Here is a 26,363-nt window from a genome sequence, read left to right on the forward strand (position 1 = left end):
ATAGAGGGTACATACCTCAATATCATAAAAGCCATCTATGAAAAACCTACAGCAAATATCATTCTCAATGGGGAAAAACTGAGAGCTTTCCCCCTAAGGTCAGGAATGCAGCAGGGATGTCCACTATCACCACTGCTATTCAACATAGTATTAGAAGTCCTAGCCACAGCAATCAGACAACAAAAAGAAATCAAAGGCATCCAAATTGGCAAAGAAGAAGTCAAACTCTCACTCTTTGCAGATGATATGATACTTTATATGGAAAACCCAAAAGACTCCACCCCAAAACTGCTAGAACTCATACACGAATTCAGTAAAGTGGCAGGATATAAAATCAATGCACAGAAATCAGTGGCATTCCTATACACCAACAACAAGACAGAAGAAAGAGAAATTAAGGAGTCGATCCCATTTACAATTGCACCCAAAACCATAAGATACCTAGGAATAAATCTAACCAAAGAGGCAAAGGATCTGTACTCAGAAAACTATAAAATACTCATGAAAGAAATTGAGGAAGATATAAAGAAATGGAAAAACGTTCCATGCTCATGGATTGGAAGAACAAATATTGTGAAGATGTCAATGCTACCTAGAGCAATCTACACATTCAATGCAATCCCCATCAAAATACCATCAACTTTTTTCAAAGAAATGGAACAAATAATCCTAAAATTTGTATGGAACCAGAAAAGACCCCAAATAGCCAGAGGAATATTGAAAAAGAAAAGCAAAGCTGGCGGCATCACAATTCCAGACTTCAAGCTCTATTACAAAGCTGTCATCATCAAGACAGTATGGTACTGGCACAAAAACAGACACATAGATCAATGGAACAGAATAGAGAGCTCAGAAATGGACCCTCAACTCTATGGTCAACTAATCTTCGACAAAGCAGGAAAGAATGTCCAATGGAAAAAGACAGTCTCTTCAACAAATGGTGTTGGGAAAATTGGACAGCCACGTGCAGAAGAATGAAACTGGACCATTTCCTTACACCACACACAAAAATAGACTCCAAATGGTTGAAAGACCTAAATGTGAGACAGGAGTCCATCAAAATCCTAAAGGAGAACACAGGCAGCAACCTCTTTGACCTCAGCTGCAGCAACTTCTTCCTAGAAACATCGGCAAGGCAAGGGAAGCAAGGGCAAAAATGAACTATTGGGACCTCATCAAGATAAAAAGCTTTTGCACAGCAAAAGAAACAGTCAACAAAACCAAAAGACAACTGACAGAATGGGAGAAGATATTTGCAAATGACATCAGATAAAGGGCTAGTATCCAAAATCTATAAAGAACTCATCAGACTCAACACCCAAAGAACAAAGAATCCAATCAAGAAATGGGCAGAAGACATGAACAGACATTTCTGCAAAGAAGACATCCAAATGGCCAACAGACACATGAAAAAGTACTCAACATTGCTCGGCATCAGGGAAATCCAAATCAAAACCTCAATGAGATACCACCTCACACCAGTCAGAATGGCTAAAATTAACAAGTCAGGAAACAACGGATGTTGGCGGGGATGCGGAGAAAGGGGAACCCTCCTACACTGTTGGTGGGAATGCAAGCTGGTGCAGCCACTCTGGAAAACAGTATGGAGGTTCCTCAAAAAGTTGAAAATAGAGCTACCCTATGACCCAGCAATTGCACTACTGGGTATTTACCCCAAAGATACAAATGTAGGGATCCAAAGGGGTAGGTGCACCCTGATGTTTATAGCAGCAATGTCCACAATAGCCAAACTGTGGAAAGAGCCAAGATGTCCATCGACAGATGAATGGATAAAGATGTGGTATATATATACAATGGAATATTATGCAGCCATCAAAAGGAATGAGATCTTGCCATTTGCAACGACATAGATGGAACTGGAGGGTGTTATGCTGAGCGAAATAAGTCAATCAGAGAAAGACATGTATCATATGACCTCACTGATATGAGGAATTCTTTTTTTTTTTTTTAAGATTTTATTTATTTATTTATTAGAGAGCGAGCGAGAGAGAAACAGCATGAGAGAGGAGAGGGTCAGAGGGAGAAGCAGGCTCCCCGCTGAGCCGGGAGCCCGATGTGGGACTCGATCCCAGGACCCTGGGATCATGACCTGAGCCGAAGGCAGTCGCTTAACCAACTGAGCCTCCCAGGCGCCCAATATGAGGAATTCTTAATCTCAGGAAACAAACTGAGGGTTGCTGGAGTGGGGGGTGGGGTGGGAGAGATGGGGTGGCTGGGTGATAGACATTGGGGAGGGTATGTGCTATGGTGAGCGCTGTGAATTGTGCAACACTGTTGAATCACAGATCTGTACCTCTGAAATAATGCAATATATGTTAAGAAAAAAAAAGAGAAGATAGCAGGAGGGGAAGAATGAAGGGGGGGAAATCGGAGGGGGAGACGAACCATGAGAGACAATGGATTCTGAAAAACAAACTGAGGGTTCTAGAGGGGAGGGGGGTGGGAGGATGGGTTAGCCTGGTGATGGGTATTAAAGAGGGCACATTCTGCACGGAGCACTGGGTGTTATGCACAAACAATGAATTATGGAACACTACATCAAAAACTAATGATGTAATGTATGGTGATTAACATAACAATAAAAAATTTTTTAAAAAAAAGAATACAGTATATAATACATAGAACATACAAGATATGTGTTAATCAACTGTTTACATTATCGGTAAGGCTTCTGGTCAACAGTAGGCTATGAGTAGTTAAGTCTTTGGGAAATCAAAAATTGTAATGGATTTCTGACTACAACGAGGGGTCGCTGCCCCAAATCCCCACAGTGTCCAAGGGTCAATTGTAGTTTACTTATTGTTTCATGACTATGTCTGTCTGTCTCCTTCCTCCTCCCCACCAAATGTAATCTTCCCAGTGGCAGGTATCTTTGTTTCATGGACTGATCTAAACCAAGCACCAAGAACAGTCTAACTCAATAAATATTTGTTGAACTGAACTGAACTTGGAAGAAACAAACTACACTCATACAAGATAACAATCACGAATGTTCTCAGAGGTAAGAGATGCTATTTCAACCACAAAACAAGAGCCAGATTTAATAAAAGGAACACTTAGAGATAGTTACTACAACCTTAATCGAGTAATAAAAAGATCCCTTCATACTTCATTTGTCCAGAAATGTAAAAAAAGACTGGATTATAAATTTGAGGAAATCTCTCAGAAAATACAGCAAAATGATAATGAGATGGAAAGCAGGAGAGAGATAAGAAATTTGGATAATCAGTTCTGGAGGTTGAACATAGTAGACATTCTAGAAAGACAAAACAGAGAAAACTGAGGACAAGAAATCTTAATGAAATTCAAGAAAATTCCCCCAAATTGACTGATATGAGTTTCCAGAATTACAGAGATCCCATCATAAAGATCCACGGGAGAAATTTTGCCAGGACCTCGAAGCCAGGAATATTTGTACTTCTTAACAACTGGCTGTTTTATTTTGTTTTTTGTTTTTTTTTATCCAATAGACACAGTCCACTGACTGCTTCTCTCTCGTTTTGAAAATTTAAAGCCAAGGGCGCCTGGGTGGCTCAGTTGGTTAAGCGACTGCCTTCGGCTCAGGTCATGATCCTGGAGTCCCGGGATCGAGTCCCGCATCGGACTCCCTGCTCGGCAGGGAGCCTGCTTCTCCCTCTGACCCTCCCCCTTCTCATGTACTCTCTCTCATTCTCGCTCTCTCAAATAAATAAATAAAATCCTTAAAAAGAAAAAAAAAAAAAGAAAATTTAAAGCCAAATCTGCAGTCTACACTAGCAAGCAAATAGGTCAGTGCACATATCAGCATTCCATCCCACTCTTAGCGAGAATCCTTTTATCACCCTTACCTTTATTTTCCACTTGACATCATTTCTTTATCTTCAAAAAAAAAAAACAAAACCAGGCTGAATTGTGGGCATTTTTTATAAGTCATTTCAAATTCCTTTTGGAACTGAGATGGAGTAGGTTAATAAATAAAACACCATCTACTTAAAAAAAAAAAATCCCTATGCTAATTAATGTTTGCCTACCAGTAGAGGACACAGGCTAACCTAAATTTTTCCACATGCAAATGTAGGCTGATAATGCAGCTTCATGATTAAAGCAACACACCAACATCAAAGAGGGGCGCTCAAAACAGTGAGTTAAATAACAGAACCACAAATAGCTTATGGGAATTCAAGAGTATTAGAATGGAGCACCTGGGTGGCTCAGTCGGTTAAACATCCGACTCTTGATTTCAGCTCAGGTCATGATCTCAGGATTGTGAGATCAAGCCCCACATCAAGCTCCAAACCCAGTGTGGAGCCTGCTTAAGATTCTCTGTCTCCCTCTGCCCCCTTCTCGCCCGCCCCCCCCCAAAAAAGAGTTTAAATGCAAATTGCACTAAATGCAATGTTGTGTCCAGGATTAGATCCTGGGACAGAAAAGGGGTATTAGTGGAAAACTGGCAAAATCCAAATAAAGTGTGTAGCTTAGTTAATAGTATTCTTCTAATGGTAATTTCTTAGTTTTGACAAAAACACCATAGTTGTGTAGGATGTTAACATTAGGGAAAGTTGGTTGAAGGGCACATGGGAATAGTCTGTGCTACCTTTCCAACTCTTGCATAAAACTAAAATTATTCCCAAGTAGAAAGGAGCTGCCTCACAAGAGCAAAGGCAAAGGACACATTTGTCAAAACCCATCCAGCTTTATAAATATAAATGCCTATGGAAATTATACCCCAATAAAGCTGATTATGTAACAGTAAAAAAGTAAGCTGCAAAGATAAATAAACATCACACCACCATTTATGTATGCCTTGGTAACCTTGTCTCTCATTAAATAAATAAAGGCAACAAAATCAAGAAGAAAATCATTGAAGGTACTCTATGGCTCCGAAACCTGTCCAAATAGCTTTATAAATGTCCACCGTTACCTGAAAAGTGTGGATAGTTCTTGCCCATGCATGTTTAATGTGACAATATTTCATTAGTTTTTCAAAGTCCACCGTTATTTCCAAGCCAGCTGCATTATTAATGGTCAAAGATCTTCTCTTTCCAAAAGTTACATCAGTGACATCCTATAACCAAAACAAGGAATTGTTTTGTATGTTTTCAAATATGCACACTTTGTAGAGATATTCTATTTTTGTGTTGAACATAAAATAGCATGTATGTTCACAATTACTAAGAACTTTCAAAAGGCTAAAACCTACACTTGAGCACAAACTGAATACATATACACCCAAATTTTAGTAAACTTGAAACTTGACCTTAATTTGACTCTCTGGAAAACAGACAGTGTTGTCTGACTTATTCTGGAGTCTATACATTTCACTTCTTGCACTGACTATGTAAATCTGCATATATTCTTTGCAAAAAGTTTATTTTTCCTCACAGCTTGTAAAGAATAACCTCCAAGTTTAAGAGGGCATTTATACAATGAGAACAAATTCAAGGAAGCTTCTCTTGTTTCTATAGTTAAGCAGCAACCAAGGAGATGATGCTTTGCAAAATACAGTAAGTGTGTCACTTTTTCCTTATTTTTGTTACCCAAGCTCTTCGAACGTATTAAAAATATGTTTCTTCACAAAGTCTTCCAAAAAATATAAGAGAAAGAAACATGTCCCAACTCATTTTATGAAGCCAGCATTATTACTCTGACACCAAAACCAGACATTACTAGATAACTACAAACCAGTATCCCTCATAAACATGAATGCAAAAATACTTAGCAAAAAATTATGGAAGAATGTCAACTCTGATATGATTAGATTCTGAAACCTAGGGCAATTAAAAAAAAAAAACACCTATCTCTAATAGGTAAAAAGGAAGGTACTATTTTTATGTTGTCACTTACCTTTGTTATAAAAAATATTTCTCCATTGCAGAGTCGAATATCACTTTCAAAGTCATGCTTATTTTTAGCAAAACCATGAGGAGTACCACTAAAGTCTTCACCACTGGCCTCTCGTTCATTACTTTCCTGACTGGGAGAGGTACTTTCAGGGAGTAACTCCGAGAGATATGCATTCCTGGTACAACAAATTTTATCACCAACTCCAAACTGAAGTCTATTCCGATGGTCTCTGGGTCAGAAAATGAGAATACGTCATCAAGGTTTGGAAAACTTCAATTTCATTTTGTTTAAGCATTAACCCCCACTCAGATCTGATCCAATTTTCAAAATGATTTCCACACTCTATCTTTACTTCATTTTTTTTCTCCAAATGTCAACAAGAAATCGGGCTCCCACAGTCATGGTCTGATTACCTATCCCCTCTGTGGCACCTCAAACCCAAAGATATATCCCAGCCAAATATTTTCAAATTAGAAATCTTGGCATAAATGCTGACATCTCTCTTGTCCTCTATATTCTAAAAGTTGCCCAAAATCTTGAGTCTACCTTTTAAATTCATCCTCTCCTCTCCAATCTCTCCTATCACTACCCTATTTCATGTCTTACCCCATGTACACATATTTCTAGTCTAATAATTATGACCTTATATCAGAATAGGAGCAGCAAATTAAACGCTGGTGAAATACCTGTTACTGAGCTAAGTCCTTTAGAGATATTATTTCATTTCATCCTCACTACAACTCCATGAGGGAAATGCAGCGTCGGTATCCTCTTTTTACATATATGGAAAAGCGAAACTGCTTGCCAAGATCAGAGTCACTGGGACACAGACTGGAAGACCTCCCGCTGGTGCTTTCTAACCCTTTGTGAGGCTATCTAAGGTGGTTTTCGTGTGTGTCTTCCCTCAACAGACAGGGAGCTCCTCCTGGAACTTCCACATCTCTAATTTCTCTGCACTTAATAAATACTAGGTGTTGATAAATGCAAGAGAAGTGAGTTAATTCTTCCTGTGTGTAAACAGAGCCACTTTTCCACACTTATATTTCTCTTATAGATGTCCACTAAGGTGCTCTCTGCGGGCATCCTGTTGCTAAGGTTCTTGGACACACCTATGTACATACTCTATTTGGAAAACATTCTGAATTCCCCACACTCAACTTGGAGAACCTGGAGGTTGCCAACTTGAAAACCACAAGGAAAACTGTATTCCTTATTTGCTTATTACACTGATTGCCACAACAGTCAGTTCTTAAACATACATATTATATTTAATTGAAGAGATCATTTGACTTCACAAATGAGAATAAAAAAGATTTTAAATGTGTGGCTACAGTGATAAATGTCAAAAACAAATAAAAGGACGGTGAATAAAGGAAGGACTGTCCTGGAGCTTTCCGATCTTTAGTGCTCACTTGATTAGGTGGCCCGTGTAGTGCTTGCAACAGCAGGCGTTGATGACGTCACAGTCTTGCCTGAAACACATGAATAAGCAAGAAGCAAGGGTCACCTTAAAGGTCTCTATTTTGTGTTTATTCCTGTTACCAACGATGACAATGTACTACACGCTATAAAAAGTTTCCAGGAGTCTCTCCAGGAAAAAAGCGTTTTGTAATTTTTATCTTTTCTTTTTATAAAAAGAAAAGTAGAATTTTTTAAGTAATCTCTATACCCAATGTGGGGCTTGAATTCACAACCCTGAGATCAAGAGTCCCACGCTCCACTGACTGAGCCATCCAAGTGCCTCCGTAATTTTTATCTTAATGTAAACCTTTGTTCCACTCAGATTTCATGGGAGTTTCCAAATCTAGTATTTGGTAGAAAGAGCCCTATTTATTTTTTTTTAACATTTTATTTATTTATTTTGAGAGAAAGACAGTGCAAGTGGGGAGAGGGGCAGAGAGAGAGAGAGAGGGAGAGAGAGAATCCCAAGCAGGCTCCATGTTCAGCGCTCAGCACAGAGCCTGATGCGGACTGCACCACACAACCCCAAGATCATGACCTGAACCAAAATCGAGTCAGATGCTTAACCGACTGAGTCATCCAGGTGCCCTGAAAGAGCCCTGTTTAAAAACTGCCCTCAGGGCGCCTGGGTGGCTCAGTCGTTAGGCGTCTGCCTTCGGCTCAGGTCATGATCCCAGGGTCCTGGGATCGAGCCCTGCATCGGGCTCTCTGCTCGGCGGGAAGCCTGCTTCTCCCTCTCCCCCTCCCTCTGCTTGTGTTTCCTCTCTCGCTGTGTTTCTCTCTGTCAAATAAATTAAATCTTTAAAAAAAAAAAAAAAAACAACTGCCCTCTGCCATGTCTAACAAAGAAATACCTCAAAATTAGAGAGAGAATTAGCAGTGATGAATGATGAGAGAGTCTCCCATTTAAACAGAATCTATGTAAGTTACAAGATTTAAAAGCTAGACTAAGAACATTAAAATGCTTTAAATGCGTTACCTTCTAAAGGCAATAAATTGGGATGTTTGCGCATCTTGTAGGTCATTTTCTTTGAGTAAGGTTCTAACTGCAGAATATAAATCTGGTAATTCAAGAGAAAAAAAGTTAACACAGAAAAGCACCAAATTACAAAATTGTTTTGATGGAGCAAGTAACTCAGAATTCCTGCTAAGGGAGCTCCGGGAAATGGAATACAAGTTGGCCATGGGAACATCAACCTCATTTGCTACTGCAGCCAGAGCACCAGAAGAGAGAACGACGATGAGGGTTCCAGATGCCCTATCCTCAACAGGGACGTCAACCACTAGCCAGGACAGCTCCTAATCTGTAATACAACCACTCACCACTGATGGTTAGTGAATGCTGAATTTAAAATATGAGCAAGAGGACCAACTATGTAACAGAATCCCTGTAAGGTAAGACTCTCTTCTGTTTGAAGTGCTGGTGGTAGTTGAATTATAATTTGAGGATCTCTATGCTTTGCATATGTTATTTCACTGAATCTAATCTTCACAACATTCATAGGAGGCAGGTATTAGATCCAAGGTTGATATTTAATATAAAATATTGAGACACTTCCATGAAGGATGGAAAAGAGCTACTCCCCAAACACCGCAATGCCCCACCCCCACCCCAACCATGTGTTTGCTACCCCTAGGACCACCAGAGCTCCCCATGATCCAGCAACTAAAAGGTTAACCCTGGCATAGGGGGCACCCATCCCAAGGGTGGCCACACCTAACCAGCTATGAAATAGCTTGACCACAAACATCGATTATATTCTAGATATAAATGTGAAGCTGAGGCTCTTGGAAGTAAAGTCATTTTCCAAATGGCGGAGGGTGGCTGGCCTCCCTTTTAGACCTGAGGTCACTGGTAATGAGAACATCCCACTTATAACCTCCCTCAAAGCGCTGAGAAGTAGACTTCCTCTAATCTGTCTTACCAATAGTACAAAAGAGTGAACATTTCTCATGAGAGAGAGAGAGAAGATATAAAAATTTGGGTAAGAGCATTTTAGGCTTTTGTGCCTTCCCCTTGTAGCAGATGAATCACAGGGGAATGAAAAAGCCCAGGCCTCGTGATGCCCTGCTCTAGGAAGACTAAATTAGTTGCTTACTGAGCCCTTCATCATTCAGATGAAGGGAAAATTCTCACTGAAAAATGGCCACTCAGCTCACCCCAGCCAACCCCTGGCCTGTCAGAACAGGAATTTGTTTTCCTTTACACATATGAGATCGTGCTGTTCTGGTCTTGCTTTCTTCATTCTCTGGACATCTTACAGATCAGTATGTACACTGTATTTCATTGATTCTAAGATACACATTTTTCTCACACTTCAGCATCTCTGAAGTTGTAGCCCAGCTATGAAGCCTGTCTTCGGTCTTTGTACTTTGTACTTTGTAATAACGGGAATAATTTACTCAGTAACTTAATTATTAATGGAAAAGTACTATATGCCTCTCTCTAAGGAATATTTATTTAGTTCTCTTGAAGAAGGGACTAATTTGCTAGCTGAAGGTTGTAGTTAAGATGGAAAAACAGCATCAGCTGAGCTCTGCTGCCATTCTGAAACAGACCACTCTTTTTCTTAAAGTATACTCCCGATATCATAAAGAATGGGCACCAGAAATAAAACTAACGACATTTTAGGTAGATCTAAATGGAGTGGCAAGGAGGGCACATTCCTTAACTGGCTAAGTTTCATCTTTTCATCTGTACTAGTACCTACTCTTGACTAAGCTGTTGTGAGAATAAATATCACCTATTAATTATTCACAATATATTTAATAAAAAATCACAAAGCAATGTGCAGCTCATAATCCCATTTACATAAGACAGAAATAAATAATATATGTTTGTGTATGAATATAATAAGGTTTAAAAGGATCAACACCAAACTTACTACATAGTAAGAGTAATGGATGCGTAAGAGTAGTAGTACGCAACCTTTTGGGGGTTGCCTTGGGGGAAACAGAGAGGAAGATAACAGGGAAATATTCATTTTTATGTCAGACATTCCTGATTATTTGACCTTTTCTTGAGGGATAGAAATTATTTCTACAATCAAAAAAATCAAAAGGGCATTTATAGAATACTATGTATTATATGATCCTGTTTCAAAAGAGAAAAAAATTATTGTAACATGTGAATGGACCCCAACTTGCCAAGGGAACCGCGACTATGACCCACAAAGCAGGAGAGGCTTACACATAAGGTAGTACATCACTTAATTTCACATTGGAGTGAAGGTTGCTAAGTAGTTAGGATATACCCTTAAGAATGATGACTACAATATATTCTCAGTAATAATCATTTAAATCTTCACTAATTCAATTTTGAGTAAACCATTACACTATTTTAGAAAGTTTGTTGGGCGCCTGGGTGGCTCAGTCGGTTAAGCGACTGCCTTCGGCTCAGGTCATGATCCCTGAGTCCTGGGATCAAGTCCCACATCGGGCTCCCTGCTCGGCGGGGAGTCTGCTTCTCCCTCTAACCCTACCCCCTCTTGCGCTCTCTCTCTCACTCTCTCTCTCTCTCAAATAAATAAAATCTTAAAAAAAAAAAAAAGAAAAAAGAAAAAGTTTGCTAAGTATGTTTAGAATACACATAAAGATCAAAGGGTTTAATCAATTTGTAATAGATCATTTAATATCTATTATTCACAAAAAACTAACAGTTCTATAGCACCTCGAAACCGATGAGTGCCCTCAACCCTCACAACAGCTCCACGGGCAGTGTCCTATGAATCGCATTTTACAAATGGTTAAGTGATGTGACATGGGTCATACACATAAGGGAAAAGACTGTGCTCTTTTTGACCCTATTACGTTGTCACCCTAACACCCCTAATTAGAAGCAATGCCTGTCCATTTTATAAGAAACAGAAAGAACTAGTAGGAACTCAACTTGGCAACAGTTTGACCAATATTTTTGGTTCACAAATGTACCCAAAATAGCAAATGTAATTTCCAATTGCTATACAAGAAAATCTTCATTAATTAGGATACGCTTTCTCCTGAATGAACTTGGATTCCTGAGGCTTTGCTTCATTTTAAACTAATCATCTACATCCGTCTATTCACTCAGTAAATACTTACTAAGCCCTTAGTGTGTATGTGTCAAGAGCTTACTTCTTGGATATGTATGTGTGCATGTGTGTGTTTATATTGCATCATTAGTCCTTCCAAATTCCTTCCAGAGCATGACGTTATACGTATGATCTGTTAAGGCAGATCTGGTTACATATGTTGGGCTGGGAGAGCTTACTTCTTTACCAAATTCTAAGGTACTCTGCTTCTGATGATGAATAAATAGTTTATTTATTTCGGTGCCTAAATTTTCTACTAGCAATATTTATCTTTACCATCAAATAAAATTACAACTAGTCATTTAGTAAGTATATTATAAAACTGAAATTATAACCCTACATAATACAGAAGTTTATACTTACAAGAGTGAGGATCATTTTTCGATAACTGAGAGCTGGCATCCTCTTCTGGGAGTCTGATAAAAATAAATGTTTTATCTTGTATTGAGGCAGGGAGTGTTGGATTATCAGAGATATTCAGCTCTGCATCAAATATTGGAAATTGGCGTCTTGAGATTCTTAAGTGAAGATAAAATAACACAGCAAGAACATTAGTATCCAAAAATGTGTCTTCATATATCATCAGAGATAATGTCATTACAATAACTAATAGATAATAAATAAGATGAAAAGGCTACCCATATAGGCATTATAAATAGTGAATGAGTTATAAAATAGAATTAGCAAGACCATAAAGTTACACTTACCAATCAGTCCCCTACCCCTACCCCTAGCAAATTAAAAGCATTAGAAAAAACTGCCAGGGAATTTACCGTTCTGAGAACTCGACCTACTCTCCTCCAGACCAGGAAAGAACTATTCAGGGTAGGTATTATCCTCATTTCACAGGTGAGTAGCATGAGGCTTATGCAACTGCAGTGGGTTGCCCATGGCCACAGAGGTAGAAAGCAGAGGAGCTAGGAGGCAAATCTGGGCCCTTCTGGCTCCATAAGCCCTTTCTATTTCAATGAATCTGGACTCTTTGGGGCCTTTTTCATAGGCTTACATCACACTCTTTTTCTCCTTTCTTTTGTGTATATCATACATGTGTCCTCATTTTCTCAGTTGAACCAAATATCCTCATCTTCTCTTTGCGTCTATGCCCTCAACCTTCTTTTGTTCTTTTATTTCCCAAGACTAGCAAATCCTATTAGAAAACAGAGCATGGGGCAGGTGCCTTATCATAACAGAGTCTCTCCTTGGTTATCTGGAAGAAGACCAACTCCCTGAAAAGACCTAACGGCAACCTGGCTATTAAAGCTAGTGGTACCCTACTGTCATCATCAATCCTTCCCCACAGGGTTGAAAGGGAGGAAAGGGAAGAAGGCTGTCCTTGCTGAAATATCCCAGATCCAATTCTGGGGATGCTGAGAATCACCATGGATTTCCTGTTTTGCTTCTGACCCCTAACATGAAACACACTTCTAGTCCTTCCCTGCTATCACTAGGATCCTTGTGACATTAAATATTTGGTGATGACAAGAAGGAATGATGAAAGCAGCACAGCTCAAATAACATCAAAAGGGTTAATAAAAGGAATTCCTAAGTTTCAGATAAAACTGACTTCTGAGAAATCTAATGTGCTTTAGATTCTTCTGAGATTTTCAGACTTTAAAGTGACCAATCATCTACCAACCTCCCCCAAACGAGGTGGCCTTTAGGTAGGAGCAGGAGGGTTAGACAAAAAGAATATTCCACATCCAACTGCATTCTTTTGCTTAATGTCTTGATATGAACCTACAACATCCTACCCAGCCCTGTCAATCCTTCCTATACTCCTACAATCCTATCCAGGGCAGACAGGGGCATAGAGAAAGGACATTCTGAATGTTCTAATTTCTGCTGAATCCAACCAAGAAAATGTTTGAGCAACAAAAACAACATTTCATAAAAAAATGTCAAAAAACAAAGATAAATTTTGGCCCGATGAATAAAACAGTCTCTTAGAGTGATCCTCTGTAACTAGAGGATCACTCTAAAGGCATATGCAAAAACTAAGGGGAAAGAAGGATGCTTTTCTACACTAAGGGGAGTAATATGCCATGGGTGCCACCAGGATTCATCAAGGAATAAAATACCACATTCCCTTTTTTTGGGGGGGGGGGCCTTGGGGCTCCCCTTACAAAAATTAGGGGATAATTCTTCCTCATTCTCCCTTGAACTCTAATGAACTCATTTCCAACTCTCTGTTTCCCTTAGGCTTATTCTAGGCTTTAAGCTTGATGCAACTTTAATTCACATATATACTTTTTAAATCAGGAAAACACATTCACTTAAATTTCAACAATAATTCATGCTGGACCAGTAATGAAAAACATTATTTTTGTTTTTCTAACTGTGGGGCAAAAGGTCCATATATACCTGAAGGCTAGAATAAGTTTGCTAGAAGGGCACAGGAAATGTACTGCACTTAACTGTCCTAATTCAAAAACTAATAGATATGTTTTTTACTTTTTATTTCTAATACAACAGAGAGAAAATGCAAAATTTTCATTATACTATACCTTGTGGCATTGTTGACAATTAGCTCAGATTCTGCTCTATGGTTTTTCTTTAGTTCAATAGCACAATTTCTTGACTTAAGAGTCTCAAAAAGATCTATCAGCAAGTTACCAGGTTCGATGCTGGGCAACTGTCTAATATCACCTAAAAGGAGAATAAGATATAGCAGGTTTTCGGTAAGAGGGTTCCTGAAATTTAGAAGTTGTTTTTATTTCTCCCTACTGATATATGCTATGATTATAAAGATTTATTCTAAGAAAAAAGCCCCCCCCCAAATTACTTAAGAACATTAACTCTTTAAAAATGTTATTTAACAACAACAAAGCATTCAGAGTAAACAGTATGAGATATAAAAAACAGTGATAACACAGTAAGGTACAATCTGAATTGAACTTCCTTCATACCTATAACCCCAGGCAAACTGTGTAGGGGCATATATTTTAGAGAAAAACAGGCCTTAGAATCTTAGGTATATGGTATTCAGCCACCTACTCAGTCTTGCTCAACGTCTTAGTAGACCTGGAAGAATCTATGGCCTCAAATAAATAAAATAAACATATAAAATACAAAATAAACAAACCCAACATATTTGATAATAGATAAATTCCTGTAATATAATGATAATGTTTGGCTCTGTTAGAAATCTCTTGAAACAAACCAACCCTGGAGTGAAAAAAACAACTCTTCTCAGTGGAAACTGGGGGAATGCTTAAGCCATTAACAGAATCAAATGTTTACAGCACGTCCTCAAAGACCTAAGAGAATTATCTGTATACAATTTGATTCTCACAATATGATTCTCTATGAAATCATAGTCTACAGACCAGTAGTACCCAACAGAATCTAACTAAATCTTACCAGAATGGGAAAGGATTTAAGAGGCTACTGATATCTAGCTTGAGTTATTAGCTGAAAATCATAAATTCACTCCCAAGTGGTCTATAATTCAGACTTTTTATATTTCCAAATGATCTGCATTATACTTTCTAAGTGTGTGACGTTTTTACGATTTTAACAGTCATCATTTAGGTAACTAGCAGTAACCAATTACAACTCATTTCATTTCGCGGCCTGGTCTGCTAATATCCCGGCCCAAACGGAGAACCACCCAAGCTGTTAGAGGGAGAGGTCAGACTGAACTCAGGGGGGCTGGGGTGTGGGCTCTGAGAAACGGCTTCCCACCTGTAGGATATGGATACCAAACCAGTGAAATGGTATAAGCAACCTACCAACTGCAATGCTTTGAACTAAACAATTAGGATTCCAACAATATTTCACTTACCAAGGATAATAAGCTTAGAAAGTTTGGAGTGCTCACACAATAACTTTAAAACCGATTTGAAGATTCTGACAGATACCAAACTCCCTTCATCCACAACCAGAACTCTAACTGAAGAAAATTTCCATGGATGGTTCTTGGCCAGGCTTTTTTTCTCCCATAAATAAAAGCTGTAATTGACCTGTAAGCAAAGTATGGCATCTCTAAATTCAGGTTATAAATTTTACAAAACAAAATCTTAACAACCCATGTTATTTTATTTTATTTTATTTTTTTAAAGATTTTATTTATTTATTTGAGAGAGAGAATGAGGGACAGAGAGCATGAGAGGGAGGAGCGTCAGAGTGAGAAGCAGACTCCCTGCCGAGCAGAGAGCCTGATGCGGGACTCGATCCCGGGACTCCAGGATCAGGACCTGAGCCGAAGGCAGTCGCTTAACCAACTGAGCCACCCAGGCGCCCCACCCATGTTATTTTAAAACAAAACTCTTAAATGGGAGAGGGAGGGAGGGTGTAGGTAAAGCCACATAGGGAAACAGCCTGAAGAACTAGAGAACACAAAAGTTCAAACTTCTTAAAACCCTAAAGGGATGGATACACAGAAAAGATAGATCAAATAAATCTAAAAACAAAAAAAGATCAAATAGTTTTTAAAAAATGTTTCTTGATAAGTACTATGTGTGTTTACTGTAAAAGCTTCACACACAGCACTATTGCACTGCCAAATAAATAAATTAATTAAATCTAAATAAATAAATAAATAAATAAAAATACAGATGAGGAGAAAAATTTGGAAAGTAAAACCAGAGATTAAATATTTTGGTATACATCATTCCCAAAATGTTTCTATGTTGTAAGTATGTATGTATACACTATATACATACACAGATTTCTTAAATGGTATCATATCTTTTTAAAATTTTTCTACTGAAGCTAGATTCAACATGTCTATTAAGTAAAAGCCTTCATGTTTTCCACCCAAATGCACCAATTCCCTTCAGCAAAACCCACATTCTCTCAATGGCCTTGTCTCAAAAGAACATCTGAATCACTGCTAACTGCTTCCTTTGATTTTATATATTCACTTAGTTATCTTAGAAATGCCTGGTTGACACTTCCACTATATTTTTAGTGCTACCAACTCAATACAGGCCCCACCTATGAGCCTAGATTATTCCCACAGCCTTACAACCACCTTCCCCTATACACTAACCCAAAATGGGATTGCCAGATAAGATATATGAATTTCAGATAAACAATAAATAACATTTTAGTGTAAGTATGTTTTGTTTTGTTTTTTTAAAGATTTTATTTATTTGTTTGACAGAGAGAAGTAGCGAGAGCAGGAACACAAGCAGGGGGAGTGGGAGAGGGAGAAGCAGGCTTCCTGCCGAGTAGGGAGCCCGATGTGGCTCGATCCCAGGACCCTGAGATCATGACCTGAGCCAAAGGCAGACGCTTCACGACTAAGCCATCCAAGTGCCCCAGTGCAAGTATGTTTGATGCAATATTTGGTACACACACACACACACACACACACAAAATTTTATTTTTATCTGCTCCATCTGGTAACCTGGTAACCCTAGCCCAAGGATGATAAATAAATGGCGTAAGTGCCACATCAGTGCCTTTCCTTTGGCCCTACACTCTCTTCTGACCCTAAATGTGGCTTCAGAAATATTCTCCCAGCATCCTAAGCAGATATTAAGATACTACCCATTGATCAGAGTTGGAACATAAGATGAAACTTAGTAATAACGCCTCTTCGGCTCTCCTCTTCTAAGCCAACCCTTCGGCCTAATCAGATGTGAAGGCATAATGGGAAAAATCATAAACTGATCAGAAGACTCTGCCATGAGTGAGCTACACTGATCTTCTCTAGGGCTATGTTCACTCGTGTGAAAAATACAGGTGATGCATGATGTCATTTCTGAGGTGGCCCACGGCTCTGTGATTCTCTCTCTCTTGCTTAGGATCCTAAATGGCTCCCCAATAAGCCAAGTCCAAGCTTCTTTGTTAGATATGCAAGAACTATAATAAAGGAGGCAATTACGGCACCACAGAAAGAGCAACAAGAGGGGAGGTCACAAATCTGAATCCAGGTGCTAGCTCCACACCTGGTTACAATCTTGGGCAAGTCGTTGAATTCCCCAAATTTCAACTGGTTCTTCTGTAAAATGGAGATGATATGGCTTACTCACTTCACTGGTTTATCAAGGATTTAATGGGATATTTTGCAAACTTGAAAGTTCAAGTTCCCAGTCTAAACCAAATTCAATTTCCATTATTTTATAATACACAGAATTCATTCTGATCAACGCCGTCACCTCAAAACCATCTCTACACCCTGTGATCATTCTCCTCAATGCCTGTGGAAAGGCTTTCCCCCGAAATAAAATGTCCGTCTCCTCACCTGAGCCTTTCTATCCTTTATAGTCCAAGTCAATGATTATTGCCTTCAGAAATCTTCCAACAACTGAGTTCCTTGATCTGTAAAATGGCAGGTCAGACCTAGAAAAACCTCTCCAGTTCTTTACAAGTTCAAGATGTCATGACTTCTAACTACAGCCAAAACTATGTTTTTCAAGCATATCGATTCATTTGAAAATTGTATTACATGACTGTTGGCCAGGCATTGTTGTGGGTAAAGGAGATAAAGAACTGAACTGGATGATCAAAGTCTTCACTTTTCTGGAGTTTTCCGTCCATAAAATAGAATAAAACCTTTTCCTTCCCACACAAACACTTCTCAAATAAGGTCTGTGGACGGTAACATGCTTGTAACCAGTCCCATGCCACCCAGAATAAAGCTTGTACCAGAATCTAACTGAACTACGTCATGAAGCATACACTTCAGTTTGGCTGACTTCTTTTCCATAGTAAGACTTCCTCAATGAAAGAAGCAGTCTACTGACTGACTTTCCAGCACCAGCTCCTTCCTCCCTGCAAACTGGTCACAGTTTACAGACCGGCTGCTCTGCATGGCACTGATCTCAGTGTTCAGTGACTACAAAGCAGGGATCCCTAGGACATTCAATAAATACCTACTGTCATCAGGAAGAAATAAAAAATAAACCCATTAAATAAAGCCCGTCTTTCAGGCAAATGTTTTCTCTGTAGAAAAAAAATGGACAAAGTTTTACCTGACACAGCGTATACGCGTTAAAACCAGTCTTCTCTCGCAATAAGCCAGCCGCTTTCCCCGTTGGTGCTGTCAGTAACACCTCTATCGCCTTGTCTGCCTTCAGGAGGCTTTGCTCGGTAAAGGTGATCCATTCTTCTGAGACATCCTGGTCTTGTTCAAAATCCTCACAAGCTTTTTTTACCTCTCTTTCTTCCAACTGCTCCATATGCTTAAAAAGATGGCTAACAATGGTGGTCTTCCCACAACCACCTTTTCCACTGATGACCGTCACGGCGTTGGAGCAAACCATTTCCAAAGCAGCCACCTGATCCTGATCCAGCTGACCTTCACTTGTTTCTACATTCACTTCACTTTTACCGTTACTGCAAACATGGTCACCACTGTCCTGTGAGTCCAGAACATCCACAGGATTTTCTAAACCCGTTTCATCCGGTTGACTTTCATTCAGTGTCTCGTCGCTTCCTGATTTCTCAGGTTTTGTAGTGTGAATTAACGTAAGCACCCTCTTGACATCGACATGTAAATGCCATGGAGGCCTTGTCATCAGGTCACATATTGAAGAGGCAATGCCTCGCTCAGCCTGGTAAAGGTCATAAAGAAAGACACAGCCCTTCTCGTATGTCACCACACCAATGTCCTTCAAAAACTTCAGAGACCGCCAAGCGTCTTGGAAGGACATATGGTCTGACAACTTAGAAGTTAAGTCAGCCTCTTCAATGCACGTGTGCCCTTGGTCTCGACATATGTGCCTCAGTTTCGAATATATTATTAATGCATTCTTCTCCAAATCACTCATCAGCTGGAGAAGAGACTTGCACTGACAAAATGATGTCCAACTCGCCTCACATTGCAAAAGCTTCAGTTCTGTGTAGGTTATCTTTAAGAAAATAAAGTTGCTTTATAAAAATTATAAATGTTGATGACTATTATCAGAATTACGTAAAAATATGTTATTTGTTAATAATTGCTTAAGTCCCAGAGGACATGTAGATCAACTAAATTTGGAGAAAAAACTGGGTACCTAATACATCACGAAGTTTTTGCTGTACTGTGAATAAAGATCTATATAAATTTATTTTCTCAAAACAATACACATACAGTTTTCAAAATCAAATAACACTATGAAGCTTATCGCAAAAGACAGGAATCCCCTGACTCACCCTTTCCATGCCTTATAAAGTCAACACTGTTCTAAGTACTGTTTATACTACCCTTTTTTTTTTTCTAATTTTTGATATTTAATATTAACTCCCTCCTAGGGGAAGTCTTTCTCTATAGAAGCTCTCTCTCTTTTATACCATCACCTCCACACCTGCTTCTCCTCTTCTGATCTTTGAAAAAAAGTTATAGTATATATTTGATTAATCAATTTTCAGTAAATCATTGTAAATAGGATTCACAGCTGAGGACAGGATATACTACAATTATATTAACTTTTGTGTCAAACTCTTGTGTGTATAGTGAAGTTGGTGACTGCCTCACTTTCTTGGCTTGTTTAGGTTTCTACGTGCCTCTCAACAATTCTGCCCAAACTCTACTGGAGGGACACAGAACTTCCTTCACCATGATCCACTCAGAAGGTTCTCCACCAGCTCTATTTTTTTTTTTTTTCACGGAGACATCCCTCCTAGAGCCATCCATACATTTTATGGGCTAAAATGTGTCCCCCCAAAATTCATGTTGAAATCCTAACCTGCAAGTATGTCAAAATGTGGCCATATTTGGAGATACGGTCTTTAAACAGGTAATTAAGTTCAAATGAGGTCATTGGCTCTAACCCAGTATGACTGGTGTCCTTTTAAGAAGGGAGATTACAACAGACAGGCACAAAAGGAAGACAATGTGAAGACCCAGGGAGAAGGGTCTCCTCATGACCATGTACAAGCTAAGGAGGACTCAGAAGAAACCAACCAACCAACACCTTGATTTTGGACTTAGAGCCTCCTGAACCATGATAAAATAAATTTCTATTGTTTAAGCTACCCAGACTATGGCCTGAAGCACAGACTTAAGAGGGTTGGCAGCCCCAGCCATCTAATACCTCAGTAACAATCTATATTCTTGATGGTGGCTTCCACACCGAACAGTGGGACTTCAAGTCTCCTCTTTCCACTTGAGTCCCAGAATGTGCATTGCTCTGCCTCTCTTCTCTACTGAATATATATAATAATCTAATGTTCAATGAATTTCATTTTGCAAAACATACTGAAATCATCATCATTTTATGTAGGAAGCAAATTCATTATTCCAGTATTTCTCAAATTGGGGGGAAGGGGTTCAGTAAGCATTCTTGGCGATCCAAGAATTATCTCAGAATTTTTAAATTGTATTTTCATTTGGAAAACCCACCCATAACCAAGTACTGCCAACATTTAAGTGCCGAGTTTGGTTTCCAACACCACTGAAGCCTCATAGTGCCACGCCCATTCTTGGTCTCTAATGATAAGAACAGAGGTGGATTCATATGGAAGTGATATTATTGTGCCAAATAAAAATTCCAATAGTATCATGATGTACCACATGAATAATGAAAGTTTTCAGAAGTTCAAATAGGAAAGTGAGGGATTAAAATGGATTTGCCAAATTCATAAGAACCTGTGTCTTCAGTGAGATCTATATTCACATTGCAAATGGCCATTTAGTTACCAAAGAGATGTTTCCTATTAAATTAAATTATGTAATTAAATTATTGACAATTTCAATGTCATCAATTTACTGCATAAGAGCTACAGGTATAAGAAGTTTATAGTTGGTTCTAACACTAAAAGAAAAATCAACATTGAGGTCCATACGAATTTTTTTCCTTTGAAAGAGATGCAAAAATTGTAAAGTTTGAGAAATCCTCCCTCACACAGGATTTCTAAATGGTGAGTAAATGTCTTACTTACTTTACTAAATCCAAGTTTCCATGGATGTGTACCTAACATCTCTTCTAGGTCTTCCAACACCTCCTTAGAACCTGAGCTTAAGAGCCGTTTAAAGTGTCGAGGCAGAAGAACTGGAAGGAATTCCATTACTTTTGGAAACTGCAAAGCTGTCATTATACTTTTAAATGGAACTACAGGATAATAGGAAAGAACAAATCAAAACATACAAATGAGCTCACAGAACAACTGATGTGATGGACATTCTCCTGGAGCACAACCAGTTCCAAATATCCAAATCAAAGAGAGACAAATAAATTTACTTTAACCAGCAAGAAAATTGATCGTGTTATAACAAAGGATTTTGTACTGAAGTGGTTTTCATTATGTTCTTCAAATGCTTAGACAACCGCTTCTTAGCCTTCTGTTTCCTTTTGTAGACAATATAATCAGAGGAAAATTTGTGACTCTGTGATATAAAGATAAATTTAAAACTAAGCATAAAAAATAAATCATTAACATATTAACCTTTATAATCATTTTTCTGACTGTAATCATGATTCTTTTGTCATTGAAGTCATTCAGTGATATCCTGCCAAATTTATTTGATATAATTAAGAAATGAAATATTCCATTCATGTGAATGTCCAGATAACAAACCATACTAAAAAATTATTTTATACCATTTTGGACTGAAATCTTTCCAAAATGGAATACTCATATTCTTAACTTTCTCCTCTGCCTTTTTTTTTTTCCTAAGATTTCTTATTTATTTGACAGAGAGAGCGAGAGAGGGAGAGCACAAGCACGGGGAGTGGCAGGCAGAGGGAGAGGGAGAAGCAGGCTCCCCGCTGAGCAGGGACTCAATCCCAGGACCCTGGGATCATGACCTAAGCCGAAGGCAGCCACTTAACCAACTGAACCACACAGGCGCCCCTCTCTTCTCCCTTCTTAAACAGAATAATAATTGGAACTGAATAGTTAAAAACTGAACTTTTTCGGGGTGCCTGCGTAGACTCACAAGTCTACGTCAAAGACTTGTGAACATCAAATGAGATAATACACGTTGAGCACAAGCTTAACACATGGTATTACTCAAGTCACTGCTACTGTATTATATTTATATAATCTTATCCTAGGTAGGATGAAACAGCGAGGCCATCCCAAAAAATGTCTGTTAGCAGCAATGGGCGCCTTACTTAGGACAAGGCCTGAACGGGAAACACTTCATCCTCCAATCCCATCCCCTCCGGGCAGAGGGTCGTTAAGCGTCTGCCTTCGGCTCAGGTCATGATCCCAGGGTCCTGGGATCGAGCCCCGCATCAGGCTCCCTGCTCGGCGGGAAGCCTGCTTCTCCCTCTCCCACTCCCCCTGCTTGTGTTCCCTCTCTCACTCTGTCTCTCTCTGTCAAATAAATAAATAAAATCTTAAAAAAAAAAAAACACCGAACTTTTTCTTAATGACTCAAGGTAATCCCATGCACACAAAAGTTAGAGAGAGGGGCGGCTGGGTGGCTCAGTCATTAAGCATCTGCCTTCGGCTCAGGTCATGGTCCCAGGGTCCTGGGATCGAGCCCCACATCGGGCTCCCTGCTTGGGCTCCCTGCTCAGCGAGAAGTTTCTACCTCCCCCACACAAAAGCAGGGGGAGTGGGGGAGAGTTTCTACCTCCCCCACTCCCCCTGCTTGTGTTCCCTCTCTCGCTGTGTCTCTCTCTGTCAAATAAATAAATAAAATCTTAAAAAAAAAAACGGTAGAGAGAAACACAGTTTTAGAGCTGGGGAGGAACTAAAAGGGGCTTAAAGATCATCTCACCCAACCTCTCCACCGTAATGATGAGGAACCTGGAAATTATAATGACAAACCCAAAAGCAATAGAAACACATTTTCAAAAACAGATTTTAAAAAAGAATAGTATGCCAAGATACTATAGTGGTGATATCTTAAACACACTAGTCATTAAGTATTTCAATTACAATAAAACTGGATGATAAAATCACACCTACTTGTGTTTTCCACAGGGAGCCACATCTCGTTTTCTGGTAGAGACTCTTCCTGTTCATTCTGTGTAGACTTTTTTTGACCATTCCTTCCAGTTTCCTTTTGGAAAGTTCTTAATGTTTCCCTAAGATTTTCAAAGTTGAGGTTTTTAAAGCTTGATACAGCATTTACCCATGCTAAAAATTTATTTATATAATCACTGGGGAAATTACAGTCTTTAAGAAACAGGGAACAGATGTGTTTTTGATTTGGTGGTGACATATCAGACTGTAAAAAGTAAGATGGAAATCCTTGAACTTGATAGCTCCTTGATCCCATAGGTTTCACTTGCACCTTCACTCGCCACCAAGGACCCGTTACTGGAAAACGTCCAAACACGTCACATTGCTCTTGAGTGTTTTCATCAGAAATTACAACTTTAAAAAAAAAGTTAATTTAAGACATTTTAAAACCTCTTTTTCAATGTTTCACCAAATCTTCCACTCTCTTTATTCCCCCCACAGCACCCTGTATAGATGTTTATTAGGGTATCTACATTCCACTTACCTGTTTATCAGTCTCCCTCTACTGTGCTGTAAGCTCTCTAGATTAAGACAATGTTTCACTTGTCCTTGTATTCCAAGAGGTAAGTATGGTACATGGCAAGTCTGTTGTTTCTCTTCTAAAAACAGTCATCTCTCTGCTACTCTGACCTAAGCCAAAAATGACCTTCATGCAATTTCTAAAAAATGCCATGGTCCCTCCCACCACAGGGCCTTTGCACAAGCTGTTCCATCTGCCTCAAATGTTCTCTTCCTTACTGTTTGCCCCCATTTGCTACAGACCTCTAAATTTAATTGTCGCTTCCTCAGGGAAGTCTTCCCTGAATCTCAAGATTATAACCTCTCATAGCACTACTTATTATTCCTTCTATGAACTAAGTAATATTACAGTTACTTCTGTAATTATTTAAAGAATGTGTGTTTAATTCACCAAAGAACAAGCTCCATTAAGACAGAAACCTCATTATCTTATCTCTCCCAGGTATCCCCCCTGGCAACAAACACCACCATGCTTGGACCAAGGTATCCAGTCACTAACACTTTTAGGATAAATGACTAAACCCTTACAAATACTTGAAAACTTTCTGTCTAAACTTGCGCTGCCCACTCACATGTGACTACTTAAACTTAAATTAGTTAAAATTAAACAAAATTTAAAATTCAGCTCCTCAGTTGCTCTAGCTGCATTTCACGTTCCCAATTCCCACCAGCTATAGGTGGCTATTGTACTGGACAGCGCAAACATAGAACAATGCCATCAGCACAGAACATTCTACTGGTCTTACCACTAAAATTTTCTTAAATGTCAGTCACAATGTCCACATAACAGGTATTATGTATAGCGCAGGAAACTACACAAGATAAACGCACATCACAACGTTATTCACACAAAGTTAATGAATCCACAACGCCTTGAGGTGTTTCTTGTGTGTGCGTGTATTTTCTAAGTAGCTGAAAAATAAATATTTGACTCCAAGCAGGATAGGAAAATAGTTGAAAAGTCTAATTCTGGGTGTGAATACAGGCTCGACATCCAACTGTTCCCTCGACTATAAAAATAAAACTACGTCAAAGACTTGTGAACATCAAATGAGATAACACACGTTGAGCACAAGCTTAACACATGGTATTACTCAAGTCACTGCTACTGTATTATATTTATATAATCTTATCCTAGGTAGGATGAAACAGCGAGGCCATCCCAAAAAATGTCTGTTAGCAGCAATGGGCGCCTTACTTAGGACAAGGCCTGAACGGGAAACACTTCATCCTCCAATCCCATCCCCTCCGGGCAGAGGGCTTCCTCACCGCGAAGGCGCCCCGGGAGGGTGCCCGCCTTTACGCCCCCACTGCAGAGCTCCTCGGCATCGACAAACTCCAGGTCTTCATCCTCCTCCACGTCCTCCTTCAGACAGTCATCGTCCTCCTCCACCAAGTCCTTGGGTGGGAGCAAAGGTCCCTGCAGCTCGCGCAAGTGCTGACTCAAAAATGCCATCTTGTTCCCCTGCAACTCTCCCCAAATTCCGGAAAACCCGGGCAAGGTACACGGCCACGACCAGCCAATCAGCTCCGAAAATTAAGAACTTCCGGGAACGCCCCCACAGCGGCCTGCGCGTGCGGAGGGGCGGGGCAGCGGCGAAGCTCCGCCCCAAGGCTCCCGTGGGAGGCGGGGATGAGACTCCGCAGGGGCGGGATGAGGGCGGGGCGATTGGGGGTTGGAGAAGAGCGTGCGCGCACGGCAACCAGATGTGAGGGTCCGAGCGGTGCCTGGTCTTAACCCGCCCGCTGGGCAGCGTCAGGTGTAGCACCCGCAGAACCTCTAGCACTTCCGGAGAGAGAAACTTGAGGGAAGGCCATGTCTAGTGAGCCTAGAGAGCCCGGAAAAGCAAGCCCTCTCCAACACCCTAAAACGAAAACCCAGATGCCCTTCAGGACAACCGGCCACCACCCAAAGCACAGAATAGCGAATCTCCAGTCGGGAGACCCGTTTACTCCTGACTGCTTTTGTCCTCCGTTTCCTTAAGGAGTTGAATTTATATCATCAAAGGCTCTTATTCAAGGTACAGTTCTCTAGGCACCATTCCATACGCACTGTATCGAGATCTAGGACAGAGACCCAGGATTCTGTCTCTTTAATGCACGTCCCAGGTTGTCTATTTTGATGTTCAGCCAGGTTTGGGAACTGCTGGATAACATGACATTCAAAGTCTTTTTCATCTTTTCCTCTGTGAGAACAAACTGGTCTCCCAAGCTTCTTTAAGCTGGACAACCACCTGCTCACAGTGGGGCAAAAAAGCATCTATTTATAGCCAAGAGTATAGAGGGGGACTGGGAAAGGGAAATAGAAGAGAATCAGAGTGACTTTAAAAAGTTATTCTGGAGCCATGGTTCCCACACATGCTGGGGATACTATTTGAAAGCCTTGTTACTCTTTGGGGAACACCATAAAGTATATCACTACCTTACTACTTTTATACTGTTTATTATGAAATCACTCTATTAATAATAAACCCAAAATAACTAAGCAGACGCTGTTTGCTAAATCGCAAAGCATTTTATAATAGATTCTAATATACATAAACAACAGCCAGTGCCAAAGGTTTAAGAAGAATCTATAGGAGAAAATACTAAAATTGATTTTTCCGTTTGGGTACAAGT

General features: G+C 39.6%; 1 protein-coding gene across 3 annotated transcripts in view; it reads right to left on the reverse strand.

Moving 5' to 3' along the window:
• The window catches only part of HELB (DNA helicase B), a 37,993-nt gene extending 12,742 nt beyond the window's left edge, over positions 1-25,251 (reverse strand). For all 3 annotated transcript variants that reach the window (XM_035002202.1, XM_035002201.1, XM_035002200.1), the window contains exons 1-11: positions 25,014-25,251; positions 23,169-23,579; positions 21,189-21,358; positions 18,299-19,177; positions 15,160-15,337; positions 13,880-14,021; positions 11,739-11,893; positions 8,285-8,366; positions 7,257-7,316; positions 5,845-6,073; positions 4,922-5,065 (exon numbers count right to left, since the gene is read on the reverse strand). In XM_035002202.1, coding sequence (XP_034858093.1) covers positions 4,922-5,065; positions 5,845-6,073; positions 7,257-7,316; positions 8,285-8,366; positions 11,739-11,893; positions 13,880-14,021; positions 15,160-15,337; positions 18,299-19,177; positions 21,189-21,358; positions 23,169-23,579; positions 25,014-25,200 — 2,637 coding nt within the window. In that variant the 5' untranslated portion in view covers positions 25,201-25,251. The remainder of the gene's footprint in view (positions 1-4,921; positions 5,066-5,844; positions 6,074-7,256; positions 7,317-8,284; positions 8,367-11,738; positions 11,894-13,879; positions 14,022-15,159; positions 15,338-18,298; positions 19,178-21,188; positions 21,359-23,168; positions 23,580-25,013) is intronic.
• Positions 25,252-26,363: the final 1,112 nt, after the last annotated feature.

Source organism: Mirounga leonina, unplaced genomic scaffold, assembly GCF_011800145.1.
Source record: "Mirounga leonina isolate KUSES-001 unplaced genomic scaffold, KU_Mleo_1.0 Mir_126, whole genome shotgun sequence".
Lineage (NCBI taxonomy): Eukaryota > Metazoa > Chordata > Mammalia > Carnivora > Phocidae > Mirounga > Mirounga leonina.